Raw genomic sequence first — 20,240 nt, 5'->3', positions numbered from 1 at the left:
GGCTAAAATTTAAAACCCAGAGATCAAGAGTAGTGTGTTCCACTGAATGAGCCAGCCAGGCACCCCAAAAGTTTAAGATTTAAAAAAAAAATTCATTACAGACACACATAGGGGGCAGAGACAGGCAGAGAGAGAAGCAGGCTCCCGTGGGAAACCTGATGCAGGACCCGACCCCAGGACCCCGGGGTCACGACCTGAGCCGAAGGCAGATAGATGCTCAACCTCTGAGCCACCCAGGCACCCAGTTTAAGATTTTAAAAAAAGATATTTTAAATTACTAAGACTTTTGCCTTAAAAAAATTTTTTTTTAAAGATTTTATTTATTCATGAGACACAGAGAGAGACACACACACACAGGCAGAGGGAGAAGCAGGCTCCATGCAGGGAGCCCGATGTGGGACTCGATCCTGGGTCTCTAGGATTGTGCCCTGGGCTGAAGGCAGCACTAAACTGCTGAGCCACCTGGGCTGCCCACCTCAAAATTTTTTGATGTTTATGTATTTTTCTGGTTTTCCATAAATTTTTAATTTTAAGTAAAATTTATGAACACAGGGAAAAATAACCTGTCAAATGGCTAAGAGAGTGAGAATATTTGATAAAGAGACAACTGTTAAGCAAATGGCAAGTTTAACCACAATTCACAGCACAATCATCTTTAGTTCCTAGAGGGAATATAATACTATCAGTTTTGATAATGTACAACTCTGAGAAAATGGAATTTTATTTTATAGAAAAAAATACAGAGAAAAGACGGAAGGATATATATAATTTATATAGTTATAACTACATACACACACAGTTACATGTATAATTATAAATACAATCATGTATCACTTCTGTGGCATTTTGAAATCTTCATAAAGTTAGCATGAAGCTTTTGGGAAGAGGTCTTTTTCTTAGCCTGCTGTAATCTTTGTGACATTCATTCCTGAGTCTAAAAAAAATCTTTTCAAACTACTAAGACACTAGGTCGCTACTGAAGGAAACTCCTGATCAAAGGACGAGCCAATCTGTTCTTTTGGGTTTTCAAAAAACTCATGGGTTTTAGAACGCTTAGGGCAAAGACGGTTTAAGACAGAATTTCACCTACATTTAACAAGTGGGACCAAAGCATAATTTGATTAAAGACTGAGGGAAAAAGTACAAGATTGAAGTAATTAAATAAATATGTAACCATCCAAATATTTTGTTATTTACTATGCAGGGGAGAAACTGTGCTAGGTGCTGGGGATGCAGAGATGAAAAGATAGTCTGTGTTTTCAAGGAATGCTGCCCTTATGTTGAACCAACATGAAAAACAAGTGTCATGCATAAGAGTGCTAAGATAAATTTCCTGCTCAGGAAGATACAGGAATGAACACAGAGAAGAGAGCATATAACTTCTATGTGTGCATATGACGCGTGGTGAGTGGTAGATGGGGACACAGAGGGTGTGTTGTGTGTCACGGCATTCCAAGAGGAGGTATGAGACTTCGTTATAGGTAGGAAGAAAGGGCATCTTAAGAGCAGAGAACACTTTCTGTGGAAGCCAGTTTAAACAGTACTACCCAGATGATGAGCTCTTATTTTAATATAGAGAGCACGTTGTATGGAGTTGGCTAATAAGGGAACTTGTCTTCCAAGCTGATGAGTTTGATTCTGAAGCTGTGGGGAACCCACTACACAGGGTTTTAATAAAATTGGGGAGTGACATTCAATTTTCATTTTTTAAAAAATTTATTATTTATTTATTTGTTTATTTACTTATTTACTTACTTACTTATTTATGATAGACATAGAGAGAAGGAGAGAGGCAGAGACACAGGAGCAGGGAGAAGCAGGCTCCATGTCGAGAGCCCGACATGGGACTTGATCCTGGGACTCCAGGATCGCGCCCTGGGCCAAAGGCAGGCGCTAAACCGCTGAGCCACCCAGGGATCCCCTCAATTTTCATTTTTAAGAAGATCTGAGAGGCAGCAACACAGAGGATAGAAAAATGAAGGCAGAGAATCCAATAGCAATGACAAAAGAGAACAACTTGGGGAGGTAAAAATAACAAGACACAAGTGAGAGCAATATGTATTTACTGAATGTGAAGGGTAGGGAAAAAGAATCACTCTAGGACATAGGCCACTGAAGAGTCAAATATCCCTATGGCCTGTTAGGTAAGAACAGAAAAGCATTTATTAGCATAGCAATTAGGAGGTCCAGGGTAACCTTGGCCATGGTAGAAGAAGTCAACCTGTAAACTGAGGTGTGGAAAAAAAAAAAAAGAGGAAATGGAGATGGATCTTACTAGACGATAGAAGAGAACAAATTCAGAACTGGGAATGACAGGTTTTTGTTTTTAAAATGGTTGAAACTGGACAGCCCGGTGGCCCAGCAGTTTGTCGCCGCCTTCAGACCAGGGTATGATCCTGGAGACCCGGGATCGAGTCCCCCGTTGGGCTCCCTGCATGGAGCCTGCTTCTCCCTCTGCCTGTATCTCTGCCTCTCTCTTTCTCTGTCTGTCATGAATAAATAAAATCTTAAAAAAAAAAAAAAAAGGTTGAAACTCGATTATGTAATTATATGCTGAGAGCTAAGAATCACTAGAGGAGAGGATGAGATCGTTTAAAGGATTGTTTCTGAGGAACAGAAAAAGATAGCAGTCTCCCAGGTTGTTCTGTTAGGTAACAGAGCTGAAGGAACTTCACGGTCTCTATACTCCTCAGAGCCTGCCCAGGAGCAGCAGCATCAACAACACTAGACAGACAGTTCCAAAGGCAGGTTTTCAGGCACACCGTGGACCTAAAGAATCAGAATCTGCATTTTAACAGGATTCCTAGGTGATCTGAGTGCACATTAATGTTTGAGAAGCACAGTTCTAAAAAAAAGAAAAAAAAACAAACTTTTTTTTTTTTTTTTTTTTTTTAAAGTAAGCTCTACATCCAACGTGGGGCTTGAACTCATGACCCTAAGATCAAGAGTCATATTCTCCACTGAATCATCCAGCCAGGTTCCTCTGGAAAAAAATGTTTCTACAAGATATTGTGAGCTGGGGCACCTGGTTGGCTCAGTGGTTGAGTGTCTGCTTTTGGCTCAGGTCGTGATCCTGGGGCCCTGGCATCAAGTCCCACATTGGGGTCCCCACAGGAAGCCTGCTTCTCCCTCTGCCTGTGTCTCTGCCTCTCTCTGTATCCTTCATGAATAAAATCTTAAACAAACAAACAAAAACCAACCAAGATATTCTGAGCTAAGGAAAAAGCAGTCTCCACACCCTCAACTGCAACCTATATGTTACCATGAAGAGAATAAGCAAAATAAAAAAGACCTTAATCCTTCAGATACCACATTTTCCCTACCCCAATTCCATTTTTGGGGAGAATGATTAAATCATACTGGGACACCTCGGGGTTAAAAGTGCCCAAGTTTCTTAAAAGGGGGTTCTCAGGGACACCTGAGTGGCTGAGCAAGATCATGGTCTGGGGATTGAGTCCCATATCGGGCTCCCTGCGAGGAACCTGCTTCTCCCTCTGCCTATATCTCTGCCTCTCTGTCTCTCAAGAATATATAAATAAAATCTTTTTTTTTTTTTTTTAAAGGGAGGGGTTCTCAGAAACTAATAAACTATTGTGAATTCTGGTTATCTACAAGGGGGATACATGCAGATCCTCCTAAACATGTTTGACCATGGAATCCTATGCAGAGGTGATCATTTTAATTAATGCTCCTCAAAAGACAGAATAATCTTCAATACTGCTATTCTCTACTGTGTGGCACAGTAGAAAGGGGATAACATATGAGAAAGAACTTTGACAACATGCCATACAAATATACAGCAGCATTATTTCAGGTACTTGGCATGTTTTAATTGCTTGCAAATTCTTATGAAACACATTTTCTACTTATGGGACTCTCTTCTAAATGCTGACATCACATGTGTGCAATCAACATCACTGGATTCCAGTGACAGAGGAGGTTCTTATAATCTTCATTATCAACTCCTCAGTTTGTCAGAGGCCAGATTTTCCTGGGACACTGCAGAGTAGGACACTAAACAAATCTGTGGTTCTAGAATGAACTGCCAGAGGGCGGCAGCTGGAGAGGTGTTTCTGTGAGGAGCCAGCACAGTTACCAGGTCACATGATATCTTGGTGTCCTCAGTGGCCTTCAGGTCACTTGTTGAAAACAGAAGTTAAAACTAATATTCAAAAATATTTACTGCTGGTCACATAGTTGATTCTTATTTTCCTATCAGTAAAATCTTTAGTAAAATGGAAGTCAAAGTATTTTTTTCTTTTTTGTCAGTCAGAGGTATAAAAGAGCCTAAATCTCATTTTCCTAAAATGTAATGACACTATAAATGCTCTGCATACTCAGCAGAAATATTACTTGAATAAATGATAGGCAACTAAATGGGTTTTCCCCTCTATATGCTATGCACTCAAATAGATGGGTATAGCATCCAAATATCATGTTTAAGAGATCACTACTAGAAACTGTAAATGTAAAGAATTAAGTTCTGGTCTCCTATTACTGTGGGAATACCATCCAGACAAAACTATTTCAGTTGAAATTGTCTATTTGATTTCATTGACATTTAAGGAGATGAATTATGGGGTGTATTTCTACTATCACATTTATGGGTGTATTTCCTCAGTGAATAACAAAAAGGATAAATGATAATAGCACGTTTAGAGCCATCCCAAGTTGTATAAAAGTGATTAAAATCCATTTCATAGGAAGGATGAAGTCCTTTATTATAACTTGTAACTCAGAAATTATAACTTGCAGTTTGGAAACCGACATACTTAAATGTAATACTATGGTAGTTTGCTAATACAGAAATGTTTTACATGGAGAAAGCTTTCTATGTTTGTGTGTAAATAACAAATGTTTATATGTGTGTGGTACTGTTATATATGATTTTATAAATAGATCTTGTCTGAGGAATTCTCATCTTTGTGGAGTAATATCCAGTTGAGGCAGACTAACATAATTTTATCTTTATGCTCTCTAGAAAATAATTTGAAATTTTTTTGGGGGGGGAAGGGAGGGGAAGGGCAGAAGGAGAAGGAGAGAAAGAATTCCAAGCAGGCTCCATGCTCAATATGGAGCCCGATGTGGGACTCAATCTCATGACCCTGAGATCATGACTGGAGTCAAAATCAAGAGTCAGATGCTTAACTGAGCCACCCAGGTGCCCCCCAAAAATAATATTTGAAAGTATAGTCTTGGTTTTGTTTTAAATTTAAGATCCCAGCTGAAGATCAGTAGAATAAATTCAGGTAAGAGCAAAATAGAGGGTACAGGAGAGGCTAGAGTTAAGGAAAATACAAAGTTCAAGATACTGTAAGTAGAGCAGTGCTGAATGATGGTGACATGGAAGGAGAAGGTCATTAGGGTTTAGGGATGGATGAATTGGATCTAGGTGTCAAAATCACCAGAAAGATGTTGAAAACAGCTGAGGATACTCACTGAAGAATTCACAGCTTAGAAAGAGCCCATCAAGTAGAAGTGGTGTCATTTCCTAATAGCATTTTCCAGTCTTCCCCCTCTCCCCTAGATTGTCATTGAAATAAAGCACTTTCTAAAGAAGATTTTATTTATTTTAGAGTGAGCAAGTGAGAGAATCTCAGGTAGATTCCTCACTGCATTTGGAGACTGACGGAGGGGGTAGGCCTCAATCTCATGACCCTGAGATCATGACCTGAGCTGAAATCACGAGTCAGACGCCCCTGAAATAAAGCATTTTTAAGGTCATCATACACATCCCACCTACTTCTAAATGAATAGAGAGGAGGCATGTACTATGTGGAGTTGCTGGTGCTTCACTTCACTGATTTTAATTGTATCCTGTTACTCTGGCTCGGTGTTTTTCAATCTCAATACTACTGATATTTGCATCAGATAATTTTTTGTTGTGGCAAGCTATTCTGTGCACTTTTCTCTAACACCAGTTTGGCTGTTCTTCCCCTCAAAAGATCCTTCATGGATGAAATCATTAAGCCAAGTAGTAAATCAACCGATCCACAGATAAATAGTAAACTTACTTCCAGCAACAGCTCAATAATGCTGGAAAAATGCTGTCATCTGATGCTGCAAATTAACCAATCTGTTCCAGGGAAGTTCAAAAGTTAAAAATTTCATGGTCTCTATTTGCATTATAGTAACTAGAACTTGATTAAAATATAAAAACAGATTACAGCATAATAGCAAAAGCCAATAGGTCTAGTAATAAACATTAAGGAAGCATCACTCTATCAGGTTTAACCTTAATGAATAATCATGTAGTTTTAAATTTCTAAAAAGAACCTTTATTTTTTTTTAAAGGTCCTTCCTTTTTATTTTTTTTAAAGATCTTATGTATTCATAGAGAATACACACACACACAGAGAAAGAGAGGCAGAGACACAGGCAGAAGAAGCAGGCTCCCTGCATGGAGCCTGACGTGGGACTTGATCCCGGGGCCTCCAGGATCACACCCTGAGCTGCAGGCAGCACTAAACCGCTATGCCACTGGGGCTGCCCCTCAAGAGAACCTTTAGTCAAACAGTCCATGATCAAGACAGTGGTATTGTATAAATCATTTTTTTAAAAAAGATTTTATTTGTTTATCCGTGAGAGACAAGAGAAAGAAAGGCAGAGACATAGGCAGAGGGAGAAGCAGGCTCCCTTTAGGGAGCCTGATGTGGGATCCCCACGTCCCAGGACCCCGGGATCACGACCTGAGCCAAAGGTAGATGCTCTACCACTGAGCCACTCAAGCATCCCCATTCTTTTAACATACTGTAGTCTCCCTTTATCTGTGGTTTGGTTTTCCATGGTTTTTGTTACCCTCAGTCAACCATGTTCCAGAAACAGATGATCCTCCTTTTGATGTATAGTCAGGTCAATAGCAGCCTAACGCTATGTCACAATGCCTAAGTCATGCATTTCATCTCATAACACAGGAGTTACATCATCTCACATCATCACAAGGGTGAGTACAAGATGATGTTTTGAGAGAGACCACATTCACATAACTTTCTGTATGTTATACTGTTATAATTGTTCTATTTTATTAAGTTATTGTTATTAATCTCTTACTGAACCTAATTTATAAATCAACGTTCACTGGTATGTATATATAGAAAAAAACAGTGTTATATAGGGTTTAGTGCTACTTTGCAGTTTGAGGCATCCACAATTAAGAAGGGGAGACACTACTGTAATTCTCTATTTTATATATATAAAAAAAAGGCTTTTAAGAGAGTTGTCTTTTAATGCAGGGGCTCTCCAACTTCCTCTCTATACACTATAGTCTAAGACTGGCTAGGAATTGAGTACTTCTCAATAGATTATACAAAAAAGGTTTAGCGGGAATGCTTGGGGGCTTAGTCCATTGGGCATCTGACTCTTGATTTCAGCTCAGGTGGTGAGCTCAGGGTTGTGGGATCAAGGCCTGTGCTAGGCTCTGTGCTCTATGTTGAGCTGCTTGACATTCCCTCTCCCTCTCCTGTTCCTCCCGCTTGAGGATGTGAGGGCACAGACTCTCAAATTAAAAAAAAAGGTGTGTGTGTGGGGGGGGGCGGGGGGAGAGGATAACGACCTTCTGTGAGCTGCCCAACAACCATTCTCACTGGGTGAGTAGGATATGTCATTAGGATAGCTGTCTTACTCTTAAGCCTGACATGATCCACTCTCCCAGAAATGGGTCCTCTAAGGTTAAGCAGTAAGCTGAAATAAATTCTGTCTGAGCTCAGAGTCTGAGATGCTACCCATTGTGCTAACCTGCCTCTCCCATGGAGGATGGCATGACAAGACATAGTACTTAGAACATATCTCCCTGAAATTAATTCCTGTGTGCTCCAATGCCAAGTCTAAGCCACTGAGAACCTATAAAACTAGCATATTTACCTCTTATTCTTCTTTGGATTTAATTCTAGCAGGCTAATTCTTGCTTAATTCCTGGAGATCATAGATTCCAATTTTATGAGCTGTATACTTTCCCATTGAGGTACTGGCTCTCCTACCCAGCACTGGGCACTGGTGCTGAGTGCCCATTACAAGGCAGATGCCTAAAATGCTGAGCTCTCCTCCTTTCCTCTTCTCAACGCAGAAACAACACCTGTTAGTCATTTCTGACCTCAAAGAAACTAAGTACTTATTTTCCAACATTAATTGCTGAATGAAATAAAAAAGGGGATGCTACTCATACTTGATATCACATATAATTATGGAATTACTACTAAGTTTGTTATGTATAATAATGGTATCATGGCTGCATGTTTTTAAATTATTGCCACTGACATATTTATAGGTAAAATATTTCTGGAATTTACTTAAAAAACAGAGGACATAATAAAAAGAGATCATCAAAATGTCAAAATGGTGATAACTTCTGAAGCCAGATGACGGATATATAGGTTTACCTTTTTTAAGCGGTGACAACTGTTTAAACTGATTTAAAATAGTTGCACCATCAATTTTATTGTGAGCTGACCAAAATAGCTTTAATACAGATAATGTAGAAAAATAAACTAATGGATAAACATATACAGTCATAAAAATGCTCTTTGCTTAATGATGTACTTAATTGGGTTTTAAAGTCTGACACACACAAAGGTCATAAATGAACTCAGTTGTTAAAAAAAAAAAAAAACTAGTTTATATGGAAGTGCAAAAAAATCTAATGTTTAGCTCAATTTTAGAATTCTCCCCTTAGTTACTCTGCTACATGTAAAACTCATCCTTACCTAACCAGGTCTTTCTTATTTCATATAGCTCGGCTGTCTCTTTTATGATTAACAGTGTAATTTCGAAGGAGAGGAAGAAAAAGACTCCATGCTGAAGAGGGAGCCCGACACAGAGCTCAATCCCAGGACCCCGGGATTATGACCTGAGCCAAAGGCAGATGCTTAACTGACTGGGGCACCCAGGAGTCTCTAGGTTTGTCATTTCAAGAAAGTGATATAAATGGAACCATACAGTATGCAACCTTTTGGGATGGACTTTATTCACTAAGCTTAGTTTTCTGGAGACTCATGTAGGTTGTTGCATGTATCAATAGTTCATCCCTTTTTATGCTGAATAGCATTTTCATGGTGCGGAGGTACTATATTACTTTGTGTAACTATTCATCTGTTGAAGGACATCTAGGTTGTTAACCAGTGTTTGGCTATATTGCGAATAAAGATGCTATGAACATCTGTGTATTGGTTTCTGGGTAAACAGAAATCTTCGTTTCTCTGGGATAAATGCTCAGGGGAACAACTGCTAGGTAGTGTGGTAACTGAATGCCTAGTTTCTTTTTAAAATTTTACTTACTTACTTATTTATTTCATAAACTCTAGCCTCAATGTGGGGCTCCAACTCACAACCCTGAGATCAGGAGGTTGCATGCTCTGCCGACTGAGCCGGCCAGGCGTCCCTAAAAGATAAATAGCTGAATGTTTTACATTTAACTCCATGATCTGTTTTGAGTTAATTTTTGTATAAGACTCAGGTTCATTTTTTTTAAAAAGATTTTATTTATTTATTGAAAAAGAGAGAGAGAGAGAGAATGAACTAGCACAAGTAGGGGGAGTTGCAGCAGGAAAGGGACAGGCAGGATCCCCACTAAGCAGGGAGCGTGATATGGAGCTTGATCCCAGGACTCTGGGATCCTGACCCAAGCTGAAGGCAGATGCTTAACTGGCTGAGCTACCCAGGCACCCTGACTCAGTTTCCTTTATTTTGTCCATGAAAGTGCAATTGCTAGAGCACCATGTATTGAAATGGGTATCTTTTTCTAGAAGTTGCTTTTGTACTTTTGTTAAATCACTTGGGCATATCTGCGTGGGTCTATTTATGGATTCTCTGTTCTGTCCCACTGCTGTTATGTATCCATTTCTTTACCAATATCACACAGTCTATATTAAAGCTTGAAATCAAAGAGTGATTCACCTAATTTATTCTTTTTCAAAATTGTTTTAGCTATTTCAAGTCCTTTGTCCTTTGTATTTCCTAATATTGTCAAATATCTACAAAAAAATCTTACTGGAACTTTGATAGGAATTGAGTTAAACCTCTATCAATCTGTGAAGTGACATCTCTATTAGGTTTACTCCAAACAATGAACATAGTATATCTCTTCATTTATTCAGATCTTTTTAAACTTCTGTCAGCATTTTTCAGTTTTTAGCATATATGTCCTATCCTGTACATGTTATTTTTAGATTTATACCTAGGTATTTCATTGTCTTTTTGTGTGATATAGATTGTATTGTATTTTAAATTTTGGTGTTCATTGCTATATACAGAAATATAATAGTTTTTTTAAAAAGTAAATTCTGTGACCAACATGGGGCTCAAACTCATGACCCTGAGATCAGGAGTCACATGCTCTACTGACTGAGCCAGCCAGGAGTGCCATAAATACAATAGATTTTTATGTATTTGTCTTGTATCCTGTAATTTTGTTGAACTCACTTATTATCTAGTTTGTGTGTAAATCCCTTGGGATTTCTTACAGAGATAATCATGTCAGCCACAAATAAAAAGCTTATTTTTTCCTTTCTGAATTGTCTGCCTATATTTGCCTTTCTTGCTTTATTGCACTAATTAGAACTTCCACCAGTATCTTAAATAATGGTGAGAGCAGACATCCTTGCCTTATTCCCAGATCCAAGGGCTAAAGCATTTAACCTTTTGTCGTAAGCATAATGTTAGCTGTGGGTTTTTAACAAGCTGAGAAAGTAGTCGTCCCCCCCCCCCCCCGTTTTTTTTAAAAAACATGTATGGGTGTTGAATTATGTCAAATGCTTTCTCTGCACTGCTATATTGTGGTTTTATTTCTTCACCTAATTAAAATGGTAGATTATATTGACTGGCTTTCAAATATTAAACCAGCCTTGCATCCCTGGAATAAATTCCATTTGGCCATGATATAATAACGTATTTTATGTAGGTACATGTGTAGGATTTCATATACTGTTGAAATTCTATTTGCTAATATGTCATTGAGAAATTCTGCCTATATATCCTATATATTAAGAGGCATCAGTCTGTACTCTTCTTTTTTGGTACTTTCTTTGGTTTTGGTGATCAGTGTTACCTTCATGTTACCTTCATAAAATAAATAGGGAAATGTTAAAATTATGAAATGAATTTCCTTAATAACTATACAGACTATTCAAAGTAATCTATCTCACACAAGGTGAGTTGTAGTAGTTTATGTTGTATTTTTTTATCCATTTTATGTAATTTATTATATTTATGTATTGTTCCTTTGAGGTCTACAGATCTGTAGTTTTATGTTCTCTTTTGTTCCTGATATTTGTAACCTCTGAATTTTCTATTTGCTTCTTTGTCAATCTTTTTTTTTTTTTTTTTTAAATTTATTCGAGGGGGGTGCAGAGACACAGGCAGAAGGAGAAGCAGGCTCCATGCAGGGAGCCCGATGTGAGACTCGATCCCAGGTCTCCAGGATCACACCCCGGGCTGTAGGCAGCATTAAACCGCTGTGCCACCAGGGCTGGCCGCTTCTTTGTCAATCTTGATAGAGGTTTGTCAGTTTTATTGACCTTGAAAAAACAGTTTTTTATTTTTCTCAAATGTCATTTTCCTGTTTTCAATTTCACTGATTTCTGCTCTTACCTTTATTATTTCCTTTCTTCTACTTGCTTTTGGTAGGAGCTAAGATTCTCGACTTGAGACTTTTCTTCTAATGTATGCATTTAATGTTATACATTTCCCTCTCTGTACTGCGTTACCTCTTACCTACAAATTCAGGGAGGTTATAGTTTCATTTTCATTCAGTTCAATGTATTTTTAAGTTCCTTTTAAGATGTCCCCTTGAAACATTATTTAAAAGTGTGTTGTTTTAGGTTCCAAGTCTCTGGAGATTTTTCTTCCCCTGTTATCGCTTACTGAAAACCAGAACTAATAGAACTGAAAAGAGACAAATCCATAATCATAATTGAAGACTATTACTGATTTCTAGTTTAATTCCATTGTCTAGTTTATTTCCAGTTTTCTGTTGGTTTTTGCTTCACGTATCTTGCAGCTCTATTGCTTGATATATACACATTTAGGATTGCTAAGTCTTCCTGGCAAACTCTTTTTTTATTACTATACAATGTTCCACTCTGTCTCTGGCAATTTTCTTTGCTCTTAATTTTACTTTATTTGATATAAATAGAGCCACTCTTGCTTTCTTCTGATTGTTTGCATGATATATCTTTTCTATCATCCAGTTCACTATTTTCCTTTGTCCCTTTCATTCTGCTGTTAACCCTATCCACTGAGCCTTTTTTATGTTATTAAATTTTTTCAGTTCTAAAATTTCTATCTTGTTCTTTTTACTTATATTTCTTCTGTTGAGACTATTCTTCACTTGTTTCAAGCATGCTAATTGTTTTTGAGGCATTTTTATGATGGTTGCCTAAATAATCTAATAATTTTTGTTAGTTCTAACATCTCTGTCATCCTGCTCTATGTATCTTTTCTTTTTCTTTTTCTTTTTTTTTTTTTTTGCATTCGGTTTGAGATCTTCCTGGTTCAGGGTATGAAGAATGATTTTCTAGCGAAATCTGGAAATTTTGAGTACTGTGTTATGAGATTCTGGATCTTATTTAAACCTCTACTTTTGCTGGCTTCCTCTGGTATCAATACCACAGGAAAACAATGAATGTGGGAAAACTTGTTAAAGCAAAATGACGGTAGAAGTAGCACCATAATTTTTTCTGCTATGTTTGGCTGTAGTAGAATGGTTATTTTCTAAGAACTTTCTGTCTTGTTAGGCTTTCTTGGTCCTTTGGCTAGAAAGTAGGCTTTTTTCCCCCCTGCACCCGCTGGCCTTTCTGGATTGCCAGTTTTGCTAGAACCCAATCTGAGGAAAACCAAAGGAAATCACTGCTATGTCATTTTCCTCAGATCCCAAGGTCTCTTAAGCTGGTTGGCCTTCTTTTCCCTACCTTTCAGCCCTCTTTTAATTGTTTTACACATAGTATTCAGAGTTTAACTGTACTTGGTAGGTGGAAGAGGTGAAAGGAAGTCTACGACATTTTTCTAGATATTGACGCCCTTTGGTTATTGCTTTCATGTTCAATCAGTTCCTAAGTCATGCAGAGATTCAGATTTGACTTTGCCCTTTGTGGATCAGAGAATGGTCCCTCTGCCTTCTCAAAATACTTGATCATGAAATATTTTTAGCTTGTAGATAAAATCTTATGGATGATTGTTATGTAATGCCTGTCTATGAATCTTTTAAGAATGGAATTTAAAAAGATTATTTCTTAATATCCTTGGTTTCTAGAAGCAAATTAATATACATAATTAAGTTCTCTCATGAATATAGGAAATTCCTGCCCAGATCAAATTTAAACAATTTATTTTTATTATTAACACAGATTTTCTGTAATAAGTGCTGCTAATAGAACATTAATAGAAGTGTTCAGCAAATGACAATAGTAATTTGCTGCTTACACATAAATACCTACTGTTTAATTATTTAAAAATAAGGAAAATGAACACAAATGAATCAGAAAGAGAACTAAAGGGGCGCCTGGGTGGCTCAGTCAGCTAAGCATCTGCCTTCAGCTCAGGTCATGATCCTGGGGTCCCGTGTCAAGCTCCCTTCTTAGCAGAGAGTCTGCTTGTCTTCCTCTCCCTCTGCTCCCCACCACCTCATGTGTGTGCACTCTCATGCATATAAATAAATAAATCTTAAAACAAACAACCTTCCTCCCCCACCCCAGAACTAGAAATCTAGGATTACTTTCCAGTATTTGATTCCTTGTGATCTGACTTCATAGTATGTTTTTTTTTTTTCTGGTAAATTTTATTTTATTTTTTTACGTAGTCTCTATACCCAACACGGGGCTTGAACCAATAACCCAGAGATTAAGAGTTGTAGGCTCTTCTGACTAAGCCAGCCAGGCACCCCATAGTATGGGTTTTTTAATTAAAATGTACACAATTCTGGCTTTAGGGTTTTCAAAATCAATGAGAAAATCAATAATCAGTAAGGATATGTTTGAGATCGTGAAATCTTCACAACACATTGGCTCTTATAGTTTCCAAATACAACACCTCTAATAAAGGAGCGCCTCCTGAAATAGCTTTATCTGTCTATTTTAGGTTGAACAAAGGCAGAACAAATTTCTCTCTGGGTTCACTGTGCAAAGTGCAGTATTACTCTTGTATGTTGTAATTACTGGCAACGAGAAGTAAAAAGCATAATTGGTGGCTGTAGGAAATGCATTAAGGGCAGTCACAGAACACCTCATTAAATATAGGTAAGTATAATATCTTACCTAACAAAGAATTTTCCAGTGAAAATATTAATGTTGCTGAATTACTGTAGTCAATTTCTGGCTTCAAAAGTTAATTAAAAGAGCTCCAAGTACATTCTTAATAATATTTACTCACTGTTTAATATGTCAAAGTCATAGTGTTACCTGCTGCCTAGCATCTTATTCTTGGCTATCCTTAGAAAAATGACGTTCTTAAATCATTTATTTTCTAGAATAACTTTTTGTAGCTGCTGCTAAGATTCTCACCCAGAAGGTGGGAACTACAGCATTACCGTAGGCAAACTACTTATTTTCTTAGCCTCTTTCCTGCCTTTTATAAAATAGAGTGTAGCAATACTTTTAGAGAGAATTAATCATCTAACTCATCTATGTATAGTACATAAACACCATACCCAAATACAGAAAGCATAAGAAGAACATGATGTGTTCACAAAACTTGTAGCAGTTTAGGCTGAGCAATGGAAATAATTGAGTTATTTTAAATTTTATTAAAGATGGTAGAACTCCCATGCTTTGTGTAATGATACACAGAAAGAATACCTTCCCTATTTAAGTAAAAGTAGATACAAATAGCTACAAATGTTTTGTATCTTGATACATTTCCAAATTTCATTAGTGTTCATTTTTCCTCTCTTAGGATAAATATATACAAAGATGTGTTAAAGCATTTGGCTTCAAGAGAAGGCTCAGAATACAATTTAAGAGTCTGATTTAAGATGAATGTTATAAGGCAAGGTATTTCAAACAGAAGAAATCTTCCTACTCTATGATAATCAAAGACTAAAGAGCTTATGGAAGATAAACCAGTTAATGAATATTAAAGTATATAATACATTTCAATTAAGTAAAAAGATGATGAACATTTAAAAGGACCTCTTATTTACCTCTTCTACATTGGAAGCAGTCTTAGCAGAAGTTTCCATGAAGATAAGTCCATGTTCTCGTGCAAAAGCTTCACCTTCTTCTTTTTTTACTTCTCTTCTTGATTCTAAATCACTAAATATGGGAAATAAAAGGCCATATTATTAACCAACACAGTATAAATACAGGCATCTGTGCAGAGTGTACAAAAAGATTCAAAGTTGGGGGATCCCTGGGTGGCGCAGCGGTTTGGCGCCTGCCTTTGGCCCAGGGCACGATCCTGGAGACCCGGGATCGAATCCCACATCGGGCTCCCAGTGCATGGAGCCTGCTTCTCCCTCTGCCTCTCTCTCTCTCTCTGTGACTATCATAAATAAAAAAAAAAAAAAAAAAAAAAAAAAGATTCAAAGTTGTGCTATTTTTTCAATTAATTTTTAACACATAACAATCAACTGCATTATTCTGGGTATTATGAAGGTCAAATGGTTAGTGCACAGTGCTTTGTTTCAAAGAACAAACAATCCAACAGGAGAAGACTCTGAGTTAAGAGTCCTAGAACACTAGAAGAGAAACCAAAATGGAACATTTACCCCACACCCTGCTTTTGAGGATACTGGGTTCCAAAGAAGGGAATTGTTTAACTCAAAATAATTCAAGAGAGTAGAGCTACACTAGTCTAATCTTCCAGACTGAGTTTCTATGAATATGATTAAAAAATAAATCACATAATTTTCAGAAGCTCTAGGAAACTGCTTAACAAAATCCAACAAAGAAACATTAATTAGATTATTAATCTCACTTGGTTTGATTCCTAGTAAAACTGTGAATAAAGAGAGGGAGAAAAACAAGTCTTTTTTATTTTATTTTATTATTTTTGAAAAACAAGTCTAAGAAGGTTTGGGAGGGAAGCATGGTATTCATTTTTATTTTACAGGAACTGTATTAGTAAGGTGGAGAGAAAGTAGAGGTCTCTTTCAAGTGTGTTTTATTGTAAAAATTTTAATACCTTATTATGATTTTATTACTATAAAATATTTTAAGCACACAGAATAGGAGAATGGAGAATAGAATACCCATGTACTTCCACCTACCCCTGACATTATCTTGACACATTTATATCAGACTTTTTCACTGAGAAATAAAATCAAGTTATAGGTGATTCACCTCTTGTGTACCCATCTATTCCTAATCTCATTCTTTCCTCTTTCACCTCAAAGGTAACTTCTCTGTATTTGGTGTTTTCACTCTCATGCATGTTTTTTATATGTAAATTCATGTTTTTAGCCATACAGTAGTTTTTGCATATTAAAAAAATTCAGATGTAGTTATTCTGCAACTTGTTAATTTTGGTCAACATGATATTTTTTGGATGTACCAACATAATATATAGATATCAAGTTTTTAAACATTTTATTGCTATATTACATAGTCTACTGAATGAATGCAACACTACTTTCAACTTTACATTTCACAGAGTTGTAACTTTTCGTTATTATAAACAATGTTACAATAAAAATTTATATGGCTTTTGGTGTACATGTGCCAAAAATTTTCCAAGGCAGTATTTTTCCAACTGTACCGTGACTCAGTGAATTAGAAAAAGGAATAGAATAGAAAATATCAGGGTGTATCACTTACTGTTTCATAGACTTTGTTTTTTTAGGTAGGTATACATATGTGTACTAGGACATTATATAAAAATGTATTTATTTTGAGTCATATCAGAAAGCTCAAAAGCCATTGCACCTGAATATATACTTAGTACAAAGGTGCTTTCCAAAACAGCTGTATAATTTATACTCCTAGCACCAATGTTTGAAAGTTCCCATCACATCACATCCTCACCAACATGTGATAAGATCACACTTGTTAATATATGCCACTCTGATGAATGTGAATGGTATTGTACATTTATGTTAATTTTCCTTTAGCTTAATATTAGTTTCATAAATGCCTATTATCATCATTATTACATTAGAAATACAGAAAAAAAAACAAGAAAAGGAAGTCATTCCTTCATTCAACAAATATTTACTGAATGCCTTTCATTAGCCAGGAATTTTAGTAAGCACTTGGGATACATTAATGAACAAGTCAGACAAAAAAGTGTACATTCCAAAGAGGACAGACAATAATAATGAGTAAAGAATATAGTATATTAGAAAGTGGTAAATGTGGAAAAGCAGAGTAAGCAGAATCAAGATTGCCAGGGAGAGGAGGAAGGTTACTCTATTAAGTGGCACAGTCATCCTAAATTTGACTAACTTGTAATTTCTTCTTAGTCCTGTTTTTCTACCCAAAGTCACCTTTCTCAGATATATGCACAACCCATGCTATATCTGCAACTCTGTGTCTGAATTTTCTTCACTTAATATTAGAATCTGTATCATTACATCCTTTCCACAAATACAACTTTCAGTGACTAATAATATCCCATCACAATTCACTTAACTAGTTCCTTGGATGATGAGTAACAGAATAAATCTAATACTGTGTGAATTATCTCACTGAATGCACTTGACTTGAGGAAATGGAGGAACAAAGAGGGTAAGGAAAACAACCAAGTTCACAGTCTAGGAACACCTGATGGAGTTGGGATCACCACCCCAGATCACTGTGCTATATAGGGATGGCTTTTTCTTTTTTTTTTCTTTTTTAGATTTTATTTATTTATTCATGAGAGATACAGAGAGAGGCAGAGACACAGGCAGAGGGAGAAGCAGGCTCCATGCAGGGAGCCCAACGTGGGACTTGATCCCAGGTCTCCAGGATCACACCCCGGGCCGAAGGCAGCGCTAAACCGCTGAGCCATCCAGGCTGACGAGGATGGCTTTTTCTGATAATAATTGAAGAGGTTTTTGTCAAATATGGAAAAATGCAAAGAAAAACTACCCATAATTTCACTTCCCACAGGTTATTAATGTCTTGAATACAACTCTATGTTACTCCTTTATTATTGTCTATTTCTTCTTACTGGAAGATGCTCATACCCACTTCCATATTTTGCCTTTTCTTCACTCAACTGTATATTGTGGACCATTTTCCCATTTTGCAGTCTTCTACAATATTATTTTTATTGAGTGTACAGTAAAGAATGGTGGTACTTTATGCAAAATCCACATCACATGAATTAGGGATAAAACCAAAGATGTTATCCACCTAATGTAAAGTCTCATCTACCTAATATCACTGTTTCAGCTTTACAAATTCAGCAGGAATTAGATACCATTAAAGCTGGCTGACCAGATAAGCTGTCAATTATGTTTACAAAGTTGTAACTTAGCTCATTATCAGTAACTGCTGTTTATGAAATTGAAACTTCTGAGTGATTTTGTAACTTTCACAATTGTTATGCTTTAAAAATAATTTATAACATGTCATCCAAGCATTTAGTGGTGCAAGTGCTCAAAAAACACTCCTAAAAATCTGAAACCTAGTTTGATATAAAATATTACAAACATGGGGTGCCTGGGTGGCTTAGTGGTTGAGCTTCTTGCCTTCAGCTCAGGGTGTGATCCCGGAGTCCTGGGATCCAGTCCCGCACTGGGCTCTCTCTGCAAGGAGCCTGCTTTTCCTTCTGCCTATGTCTCTGCCTCTCTGTGTCTCTCATGAGTAAATAAGTAAAATCTTAAAAAAAAAATTAAAAAAAAAATTAGAAACAGAACCACAAGGACGTGTCATGCTGTTTAAAGGCCCATGCTATGAAATATCAGTGGTAAAATGAGCATAAAAAAGGCAAATTAAGTTTACATATATTACTTTTTTTTTTTTTAAGATTTTATTAATTCATTTATGAGAAACACACACACACAGAGGGGGGCAGAGACACAGGCAGAGGGAGAAGCAGGCTCCATGCAGGGAACCCGATGCGGTACTTGATCCTGAGACTCCAGAAATCATGCCCCGGGCCAAAGGCAGGCGCTAAACCAGTGAGCCACCCAGGGATCTCCCAAGTTTACATATATTGGAGCATAGGCAGGGATAACATATCTAACTATAATCTGAGGGCCTCCTGTCTGCCAAGCCCTTTCCTACATCTGGGGAGAGGCCACTTGTAAAACAGACAAAAATCCCAACTTTCCTGACCTCGTGGAGCTTACATTCTAGTAGAAATAAAAAATGGGGAGAAAACACTAGCAATATTGATGTGGTTACATGCTCCTGGAATTCAGCCCCCTTATCTGACAGTCTTTCTTAAGGGAAAATCAGCTTTTAATTACTCAAATTCTTCAAGAAAACACCTTTACCCTTAAGTATCCCTTATCCCCTTTTAAGCATATGCCACATCTTATTTAAACAGTATCTTATTTGGGGATAAAATTACTGTTTTCTACTAGCACTATCTCTGATTATATTTGCATTTGCAAATGTTATTTTAGGAAAGAGGGTTAAAGATATGTACCTTTGAGGGATTGTTAAAAAAAAGGGGGGGGGTGGGCAGCCCGGGTGGCTCAGCGGTTTAGTGCCTGCCTTCAGCCCAGGGTGTGATCCTGGAGTCCCGGGATCAAGTCCCATGTCAGGCTCCCTGCATGGAGACTGCTTCTTCCTCTGCCTGTGTCTCTGCCTCTCTCTCTGTGTGTCTCTTATGAATAAATAAATAAAATCTTTAAAAAAAAAAAAAAAGGAAATGGCATTTAGAAATGCATGGTTTTTCTTGTTATATACCCTTCTTTATTTTGCTTGTTTCCTCAGTTTTCCAGGCATAAAAATCATACTGTTGTCTTTGACTTTTCACTCTATTAATCCTCTTTAAATTGTTTTCATTACTTAATTATCCTTCTTTCCTAAACCATTCTCTTAATTCACACCCTCTTTTTGTTTAGGGTTTGTATTATAATCCTTGACTATTAAGACTTTTTCATCTTTGTAGAGTCTGCTTCCTATTTCTTGTACAACCAATTTAAAATGCCATAGTAAGAAAAATTTGTGTCATCTGTCACTCTGACTAGGTCAGTGCCCTTCTCAAATCCCTTCACTGGCTCCCTACTGCTTAATGCATCTAATTCAAAAATTGCCTATTCCCTGTTTCCATGTCTACCCCAATTCACCTCATCTAATAATAATCACCTCATTTATCTCTGTTCATCCCTATTCACTCTTTGCACGTCATACATTCTTTGTTCCCTTCTCCTAGTTTCT

At 37.1% G+C, this 20,240-nt stretch overlaps 1 protein-coding gene across 4 annotated transcripts in view; it reads right to left on the bottom strand.

The window, feature by feature from the left end:
• RAB2A (RAB2A, member RAS oncogene family) overlaps positions 1-20,240 on the bottom strand; it is an 89,884-nt gene that overhangs the window by 12,458 nt on the left and 57,186 nt on the right. For 3 of the 4 annotated variants that reach the window (XM_025477804.3, XM_025477806.3, XM_025477805.3), the window contains exon 6: positions 15,125-15,236. In XM_025477804.3, coding sequence (XP_025333589.1) covers positions 15,125-15,236 — 112 coding nt within the window. Of the gene's footprint in view, positions 1-9,274; positions 9,374-15,124; positions 15,237-20,240 lie in introns of all 4 variants that reach the window. The other variant, XM_049103682.1, reaches the window with a different exon arrangement.

This window comes from Canis lupus, chromosome 29 (assembly GCF_003254725.2).
Source record: "Canis lupus dingo isolate Sandy chromosome 29, ASM325472v2, whole genome shotgun sequence".
In the NCBI taxonomy this organism is placed as follows: Eukaryota; Metazoa; Chordata; class Mammalia; order Carnivora; family Canidae; genus Canis; species Canis lupus.
The sequence above is the reverse complement of the archived record's forward strand: the minus strand, read 5'-3'. Positions and strand labels throughout refer to the sequence as shown.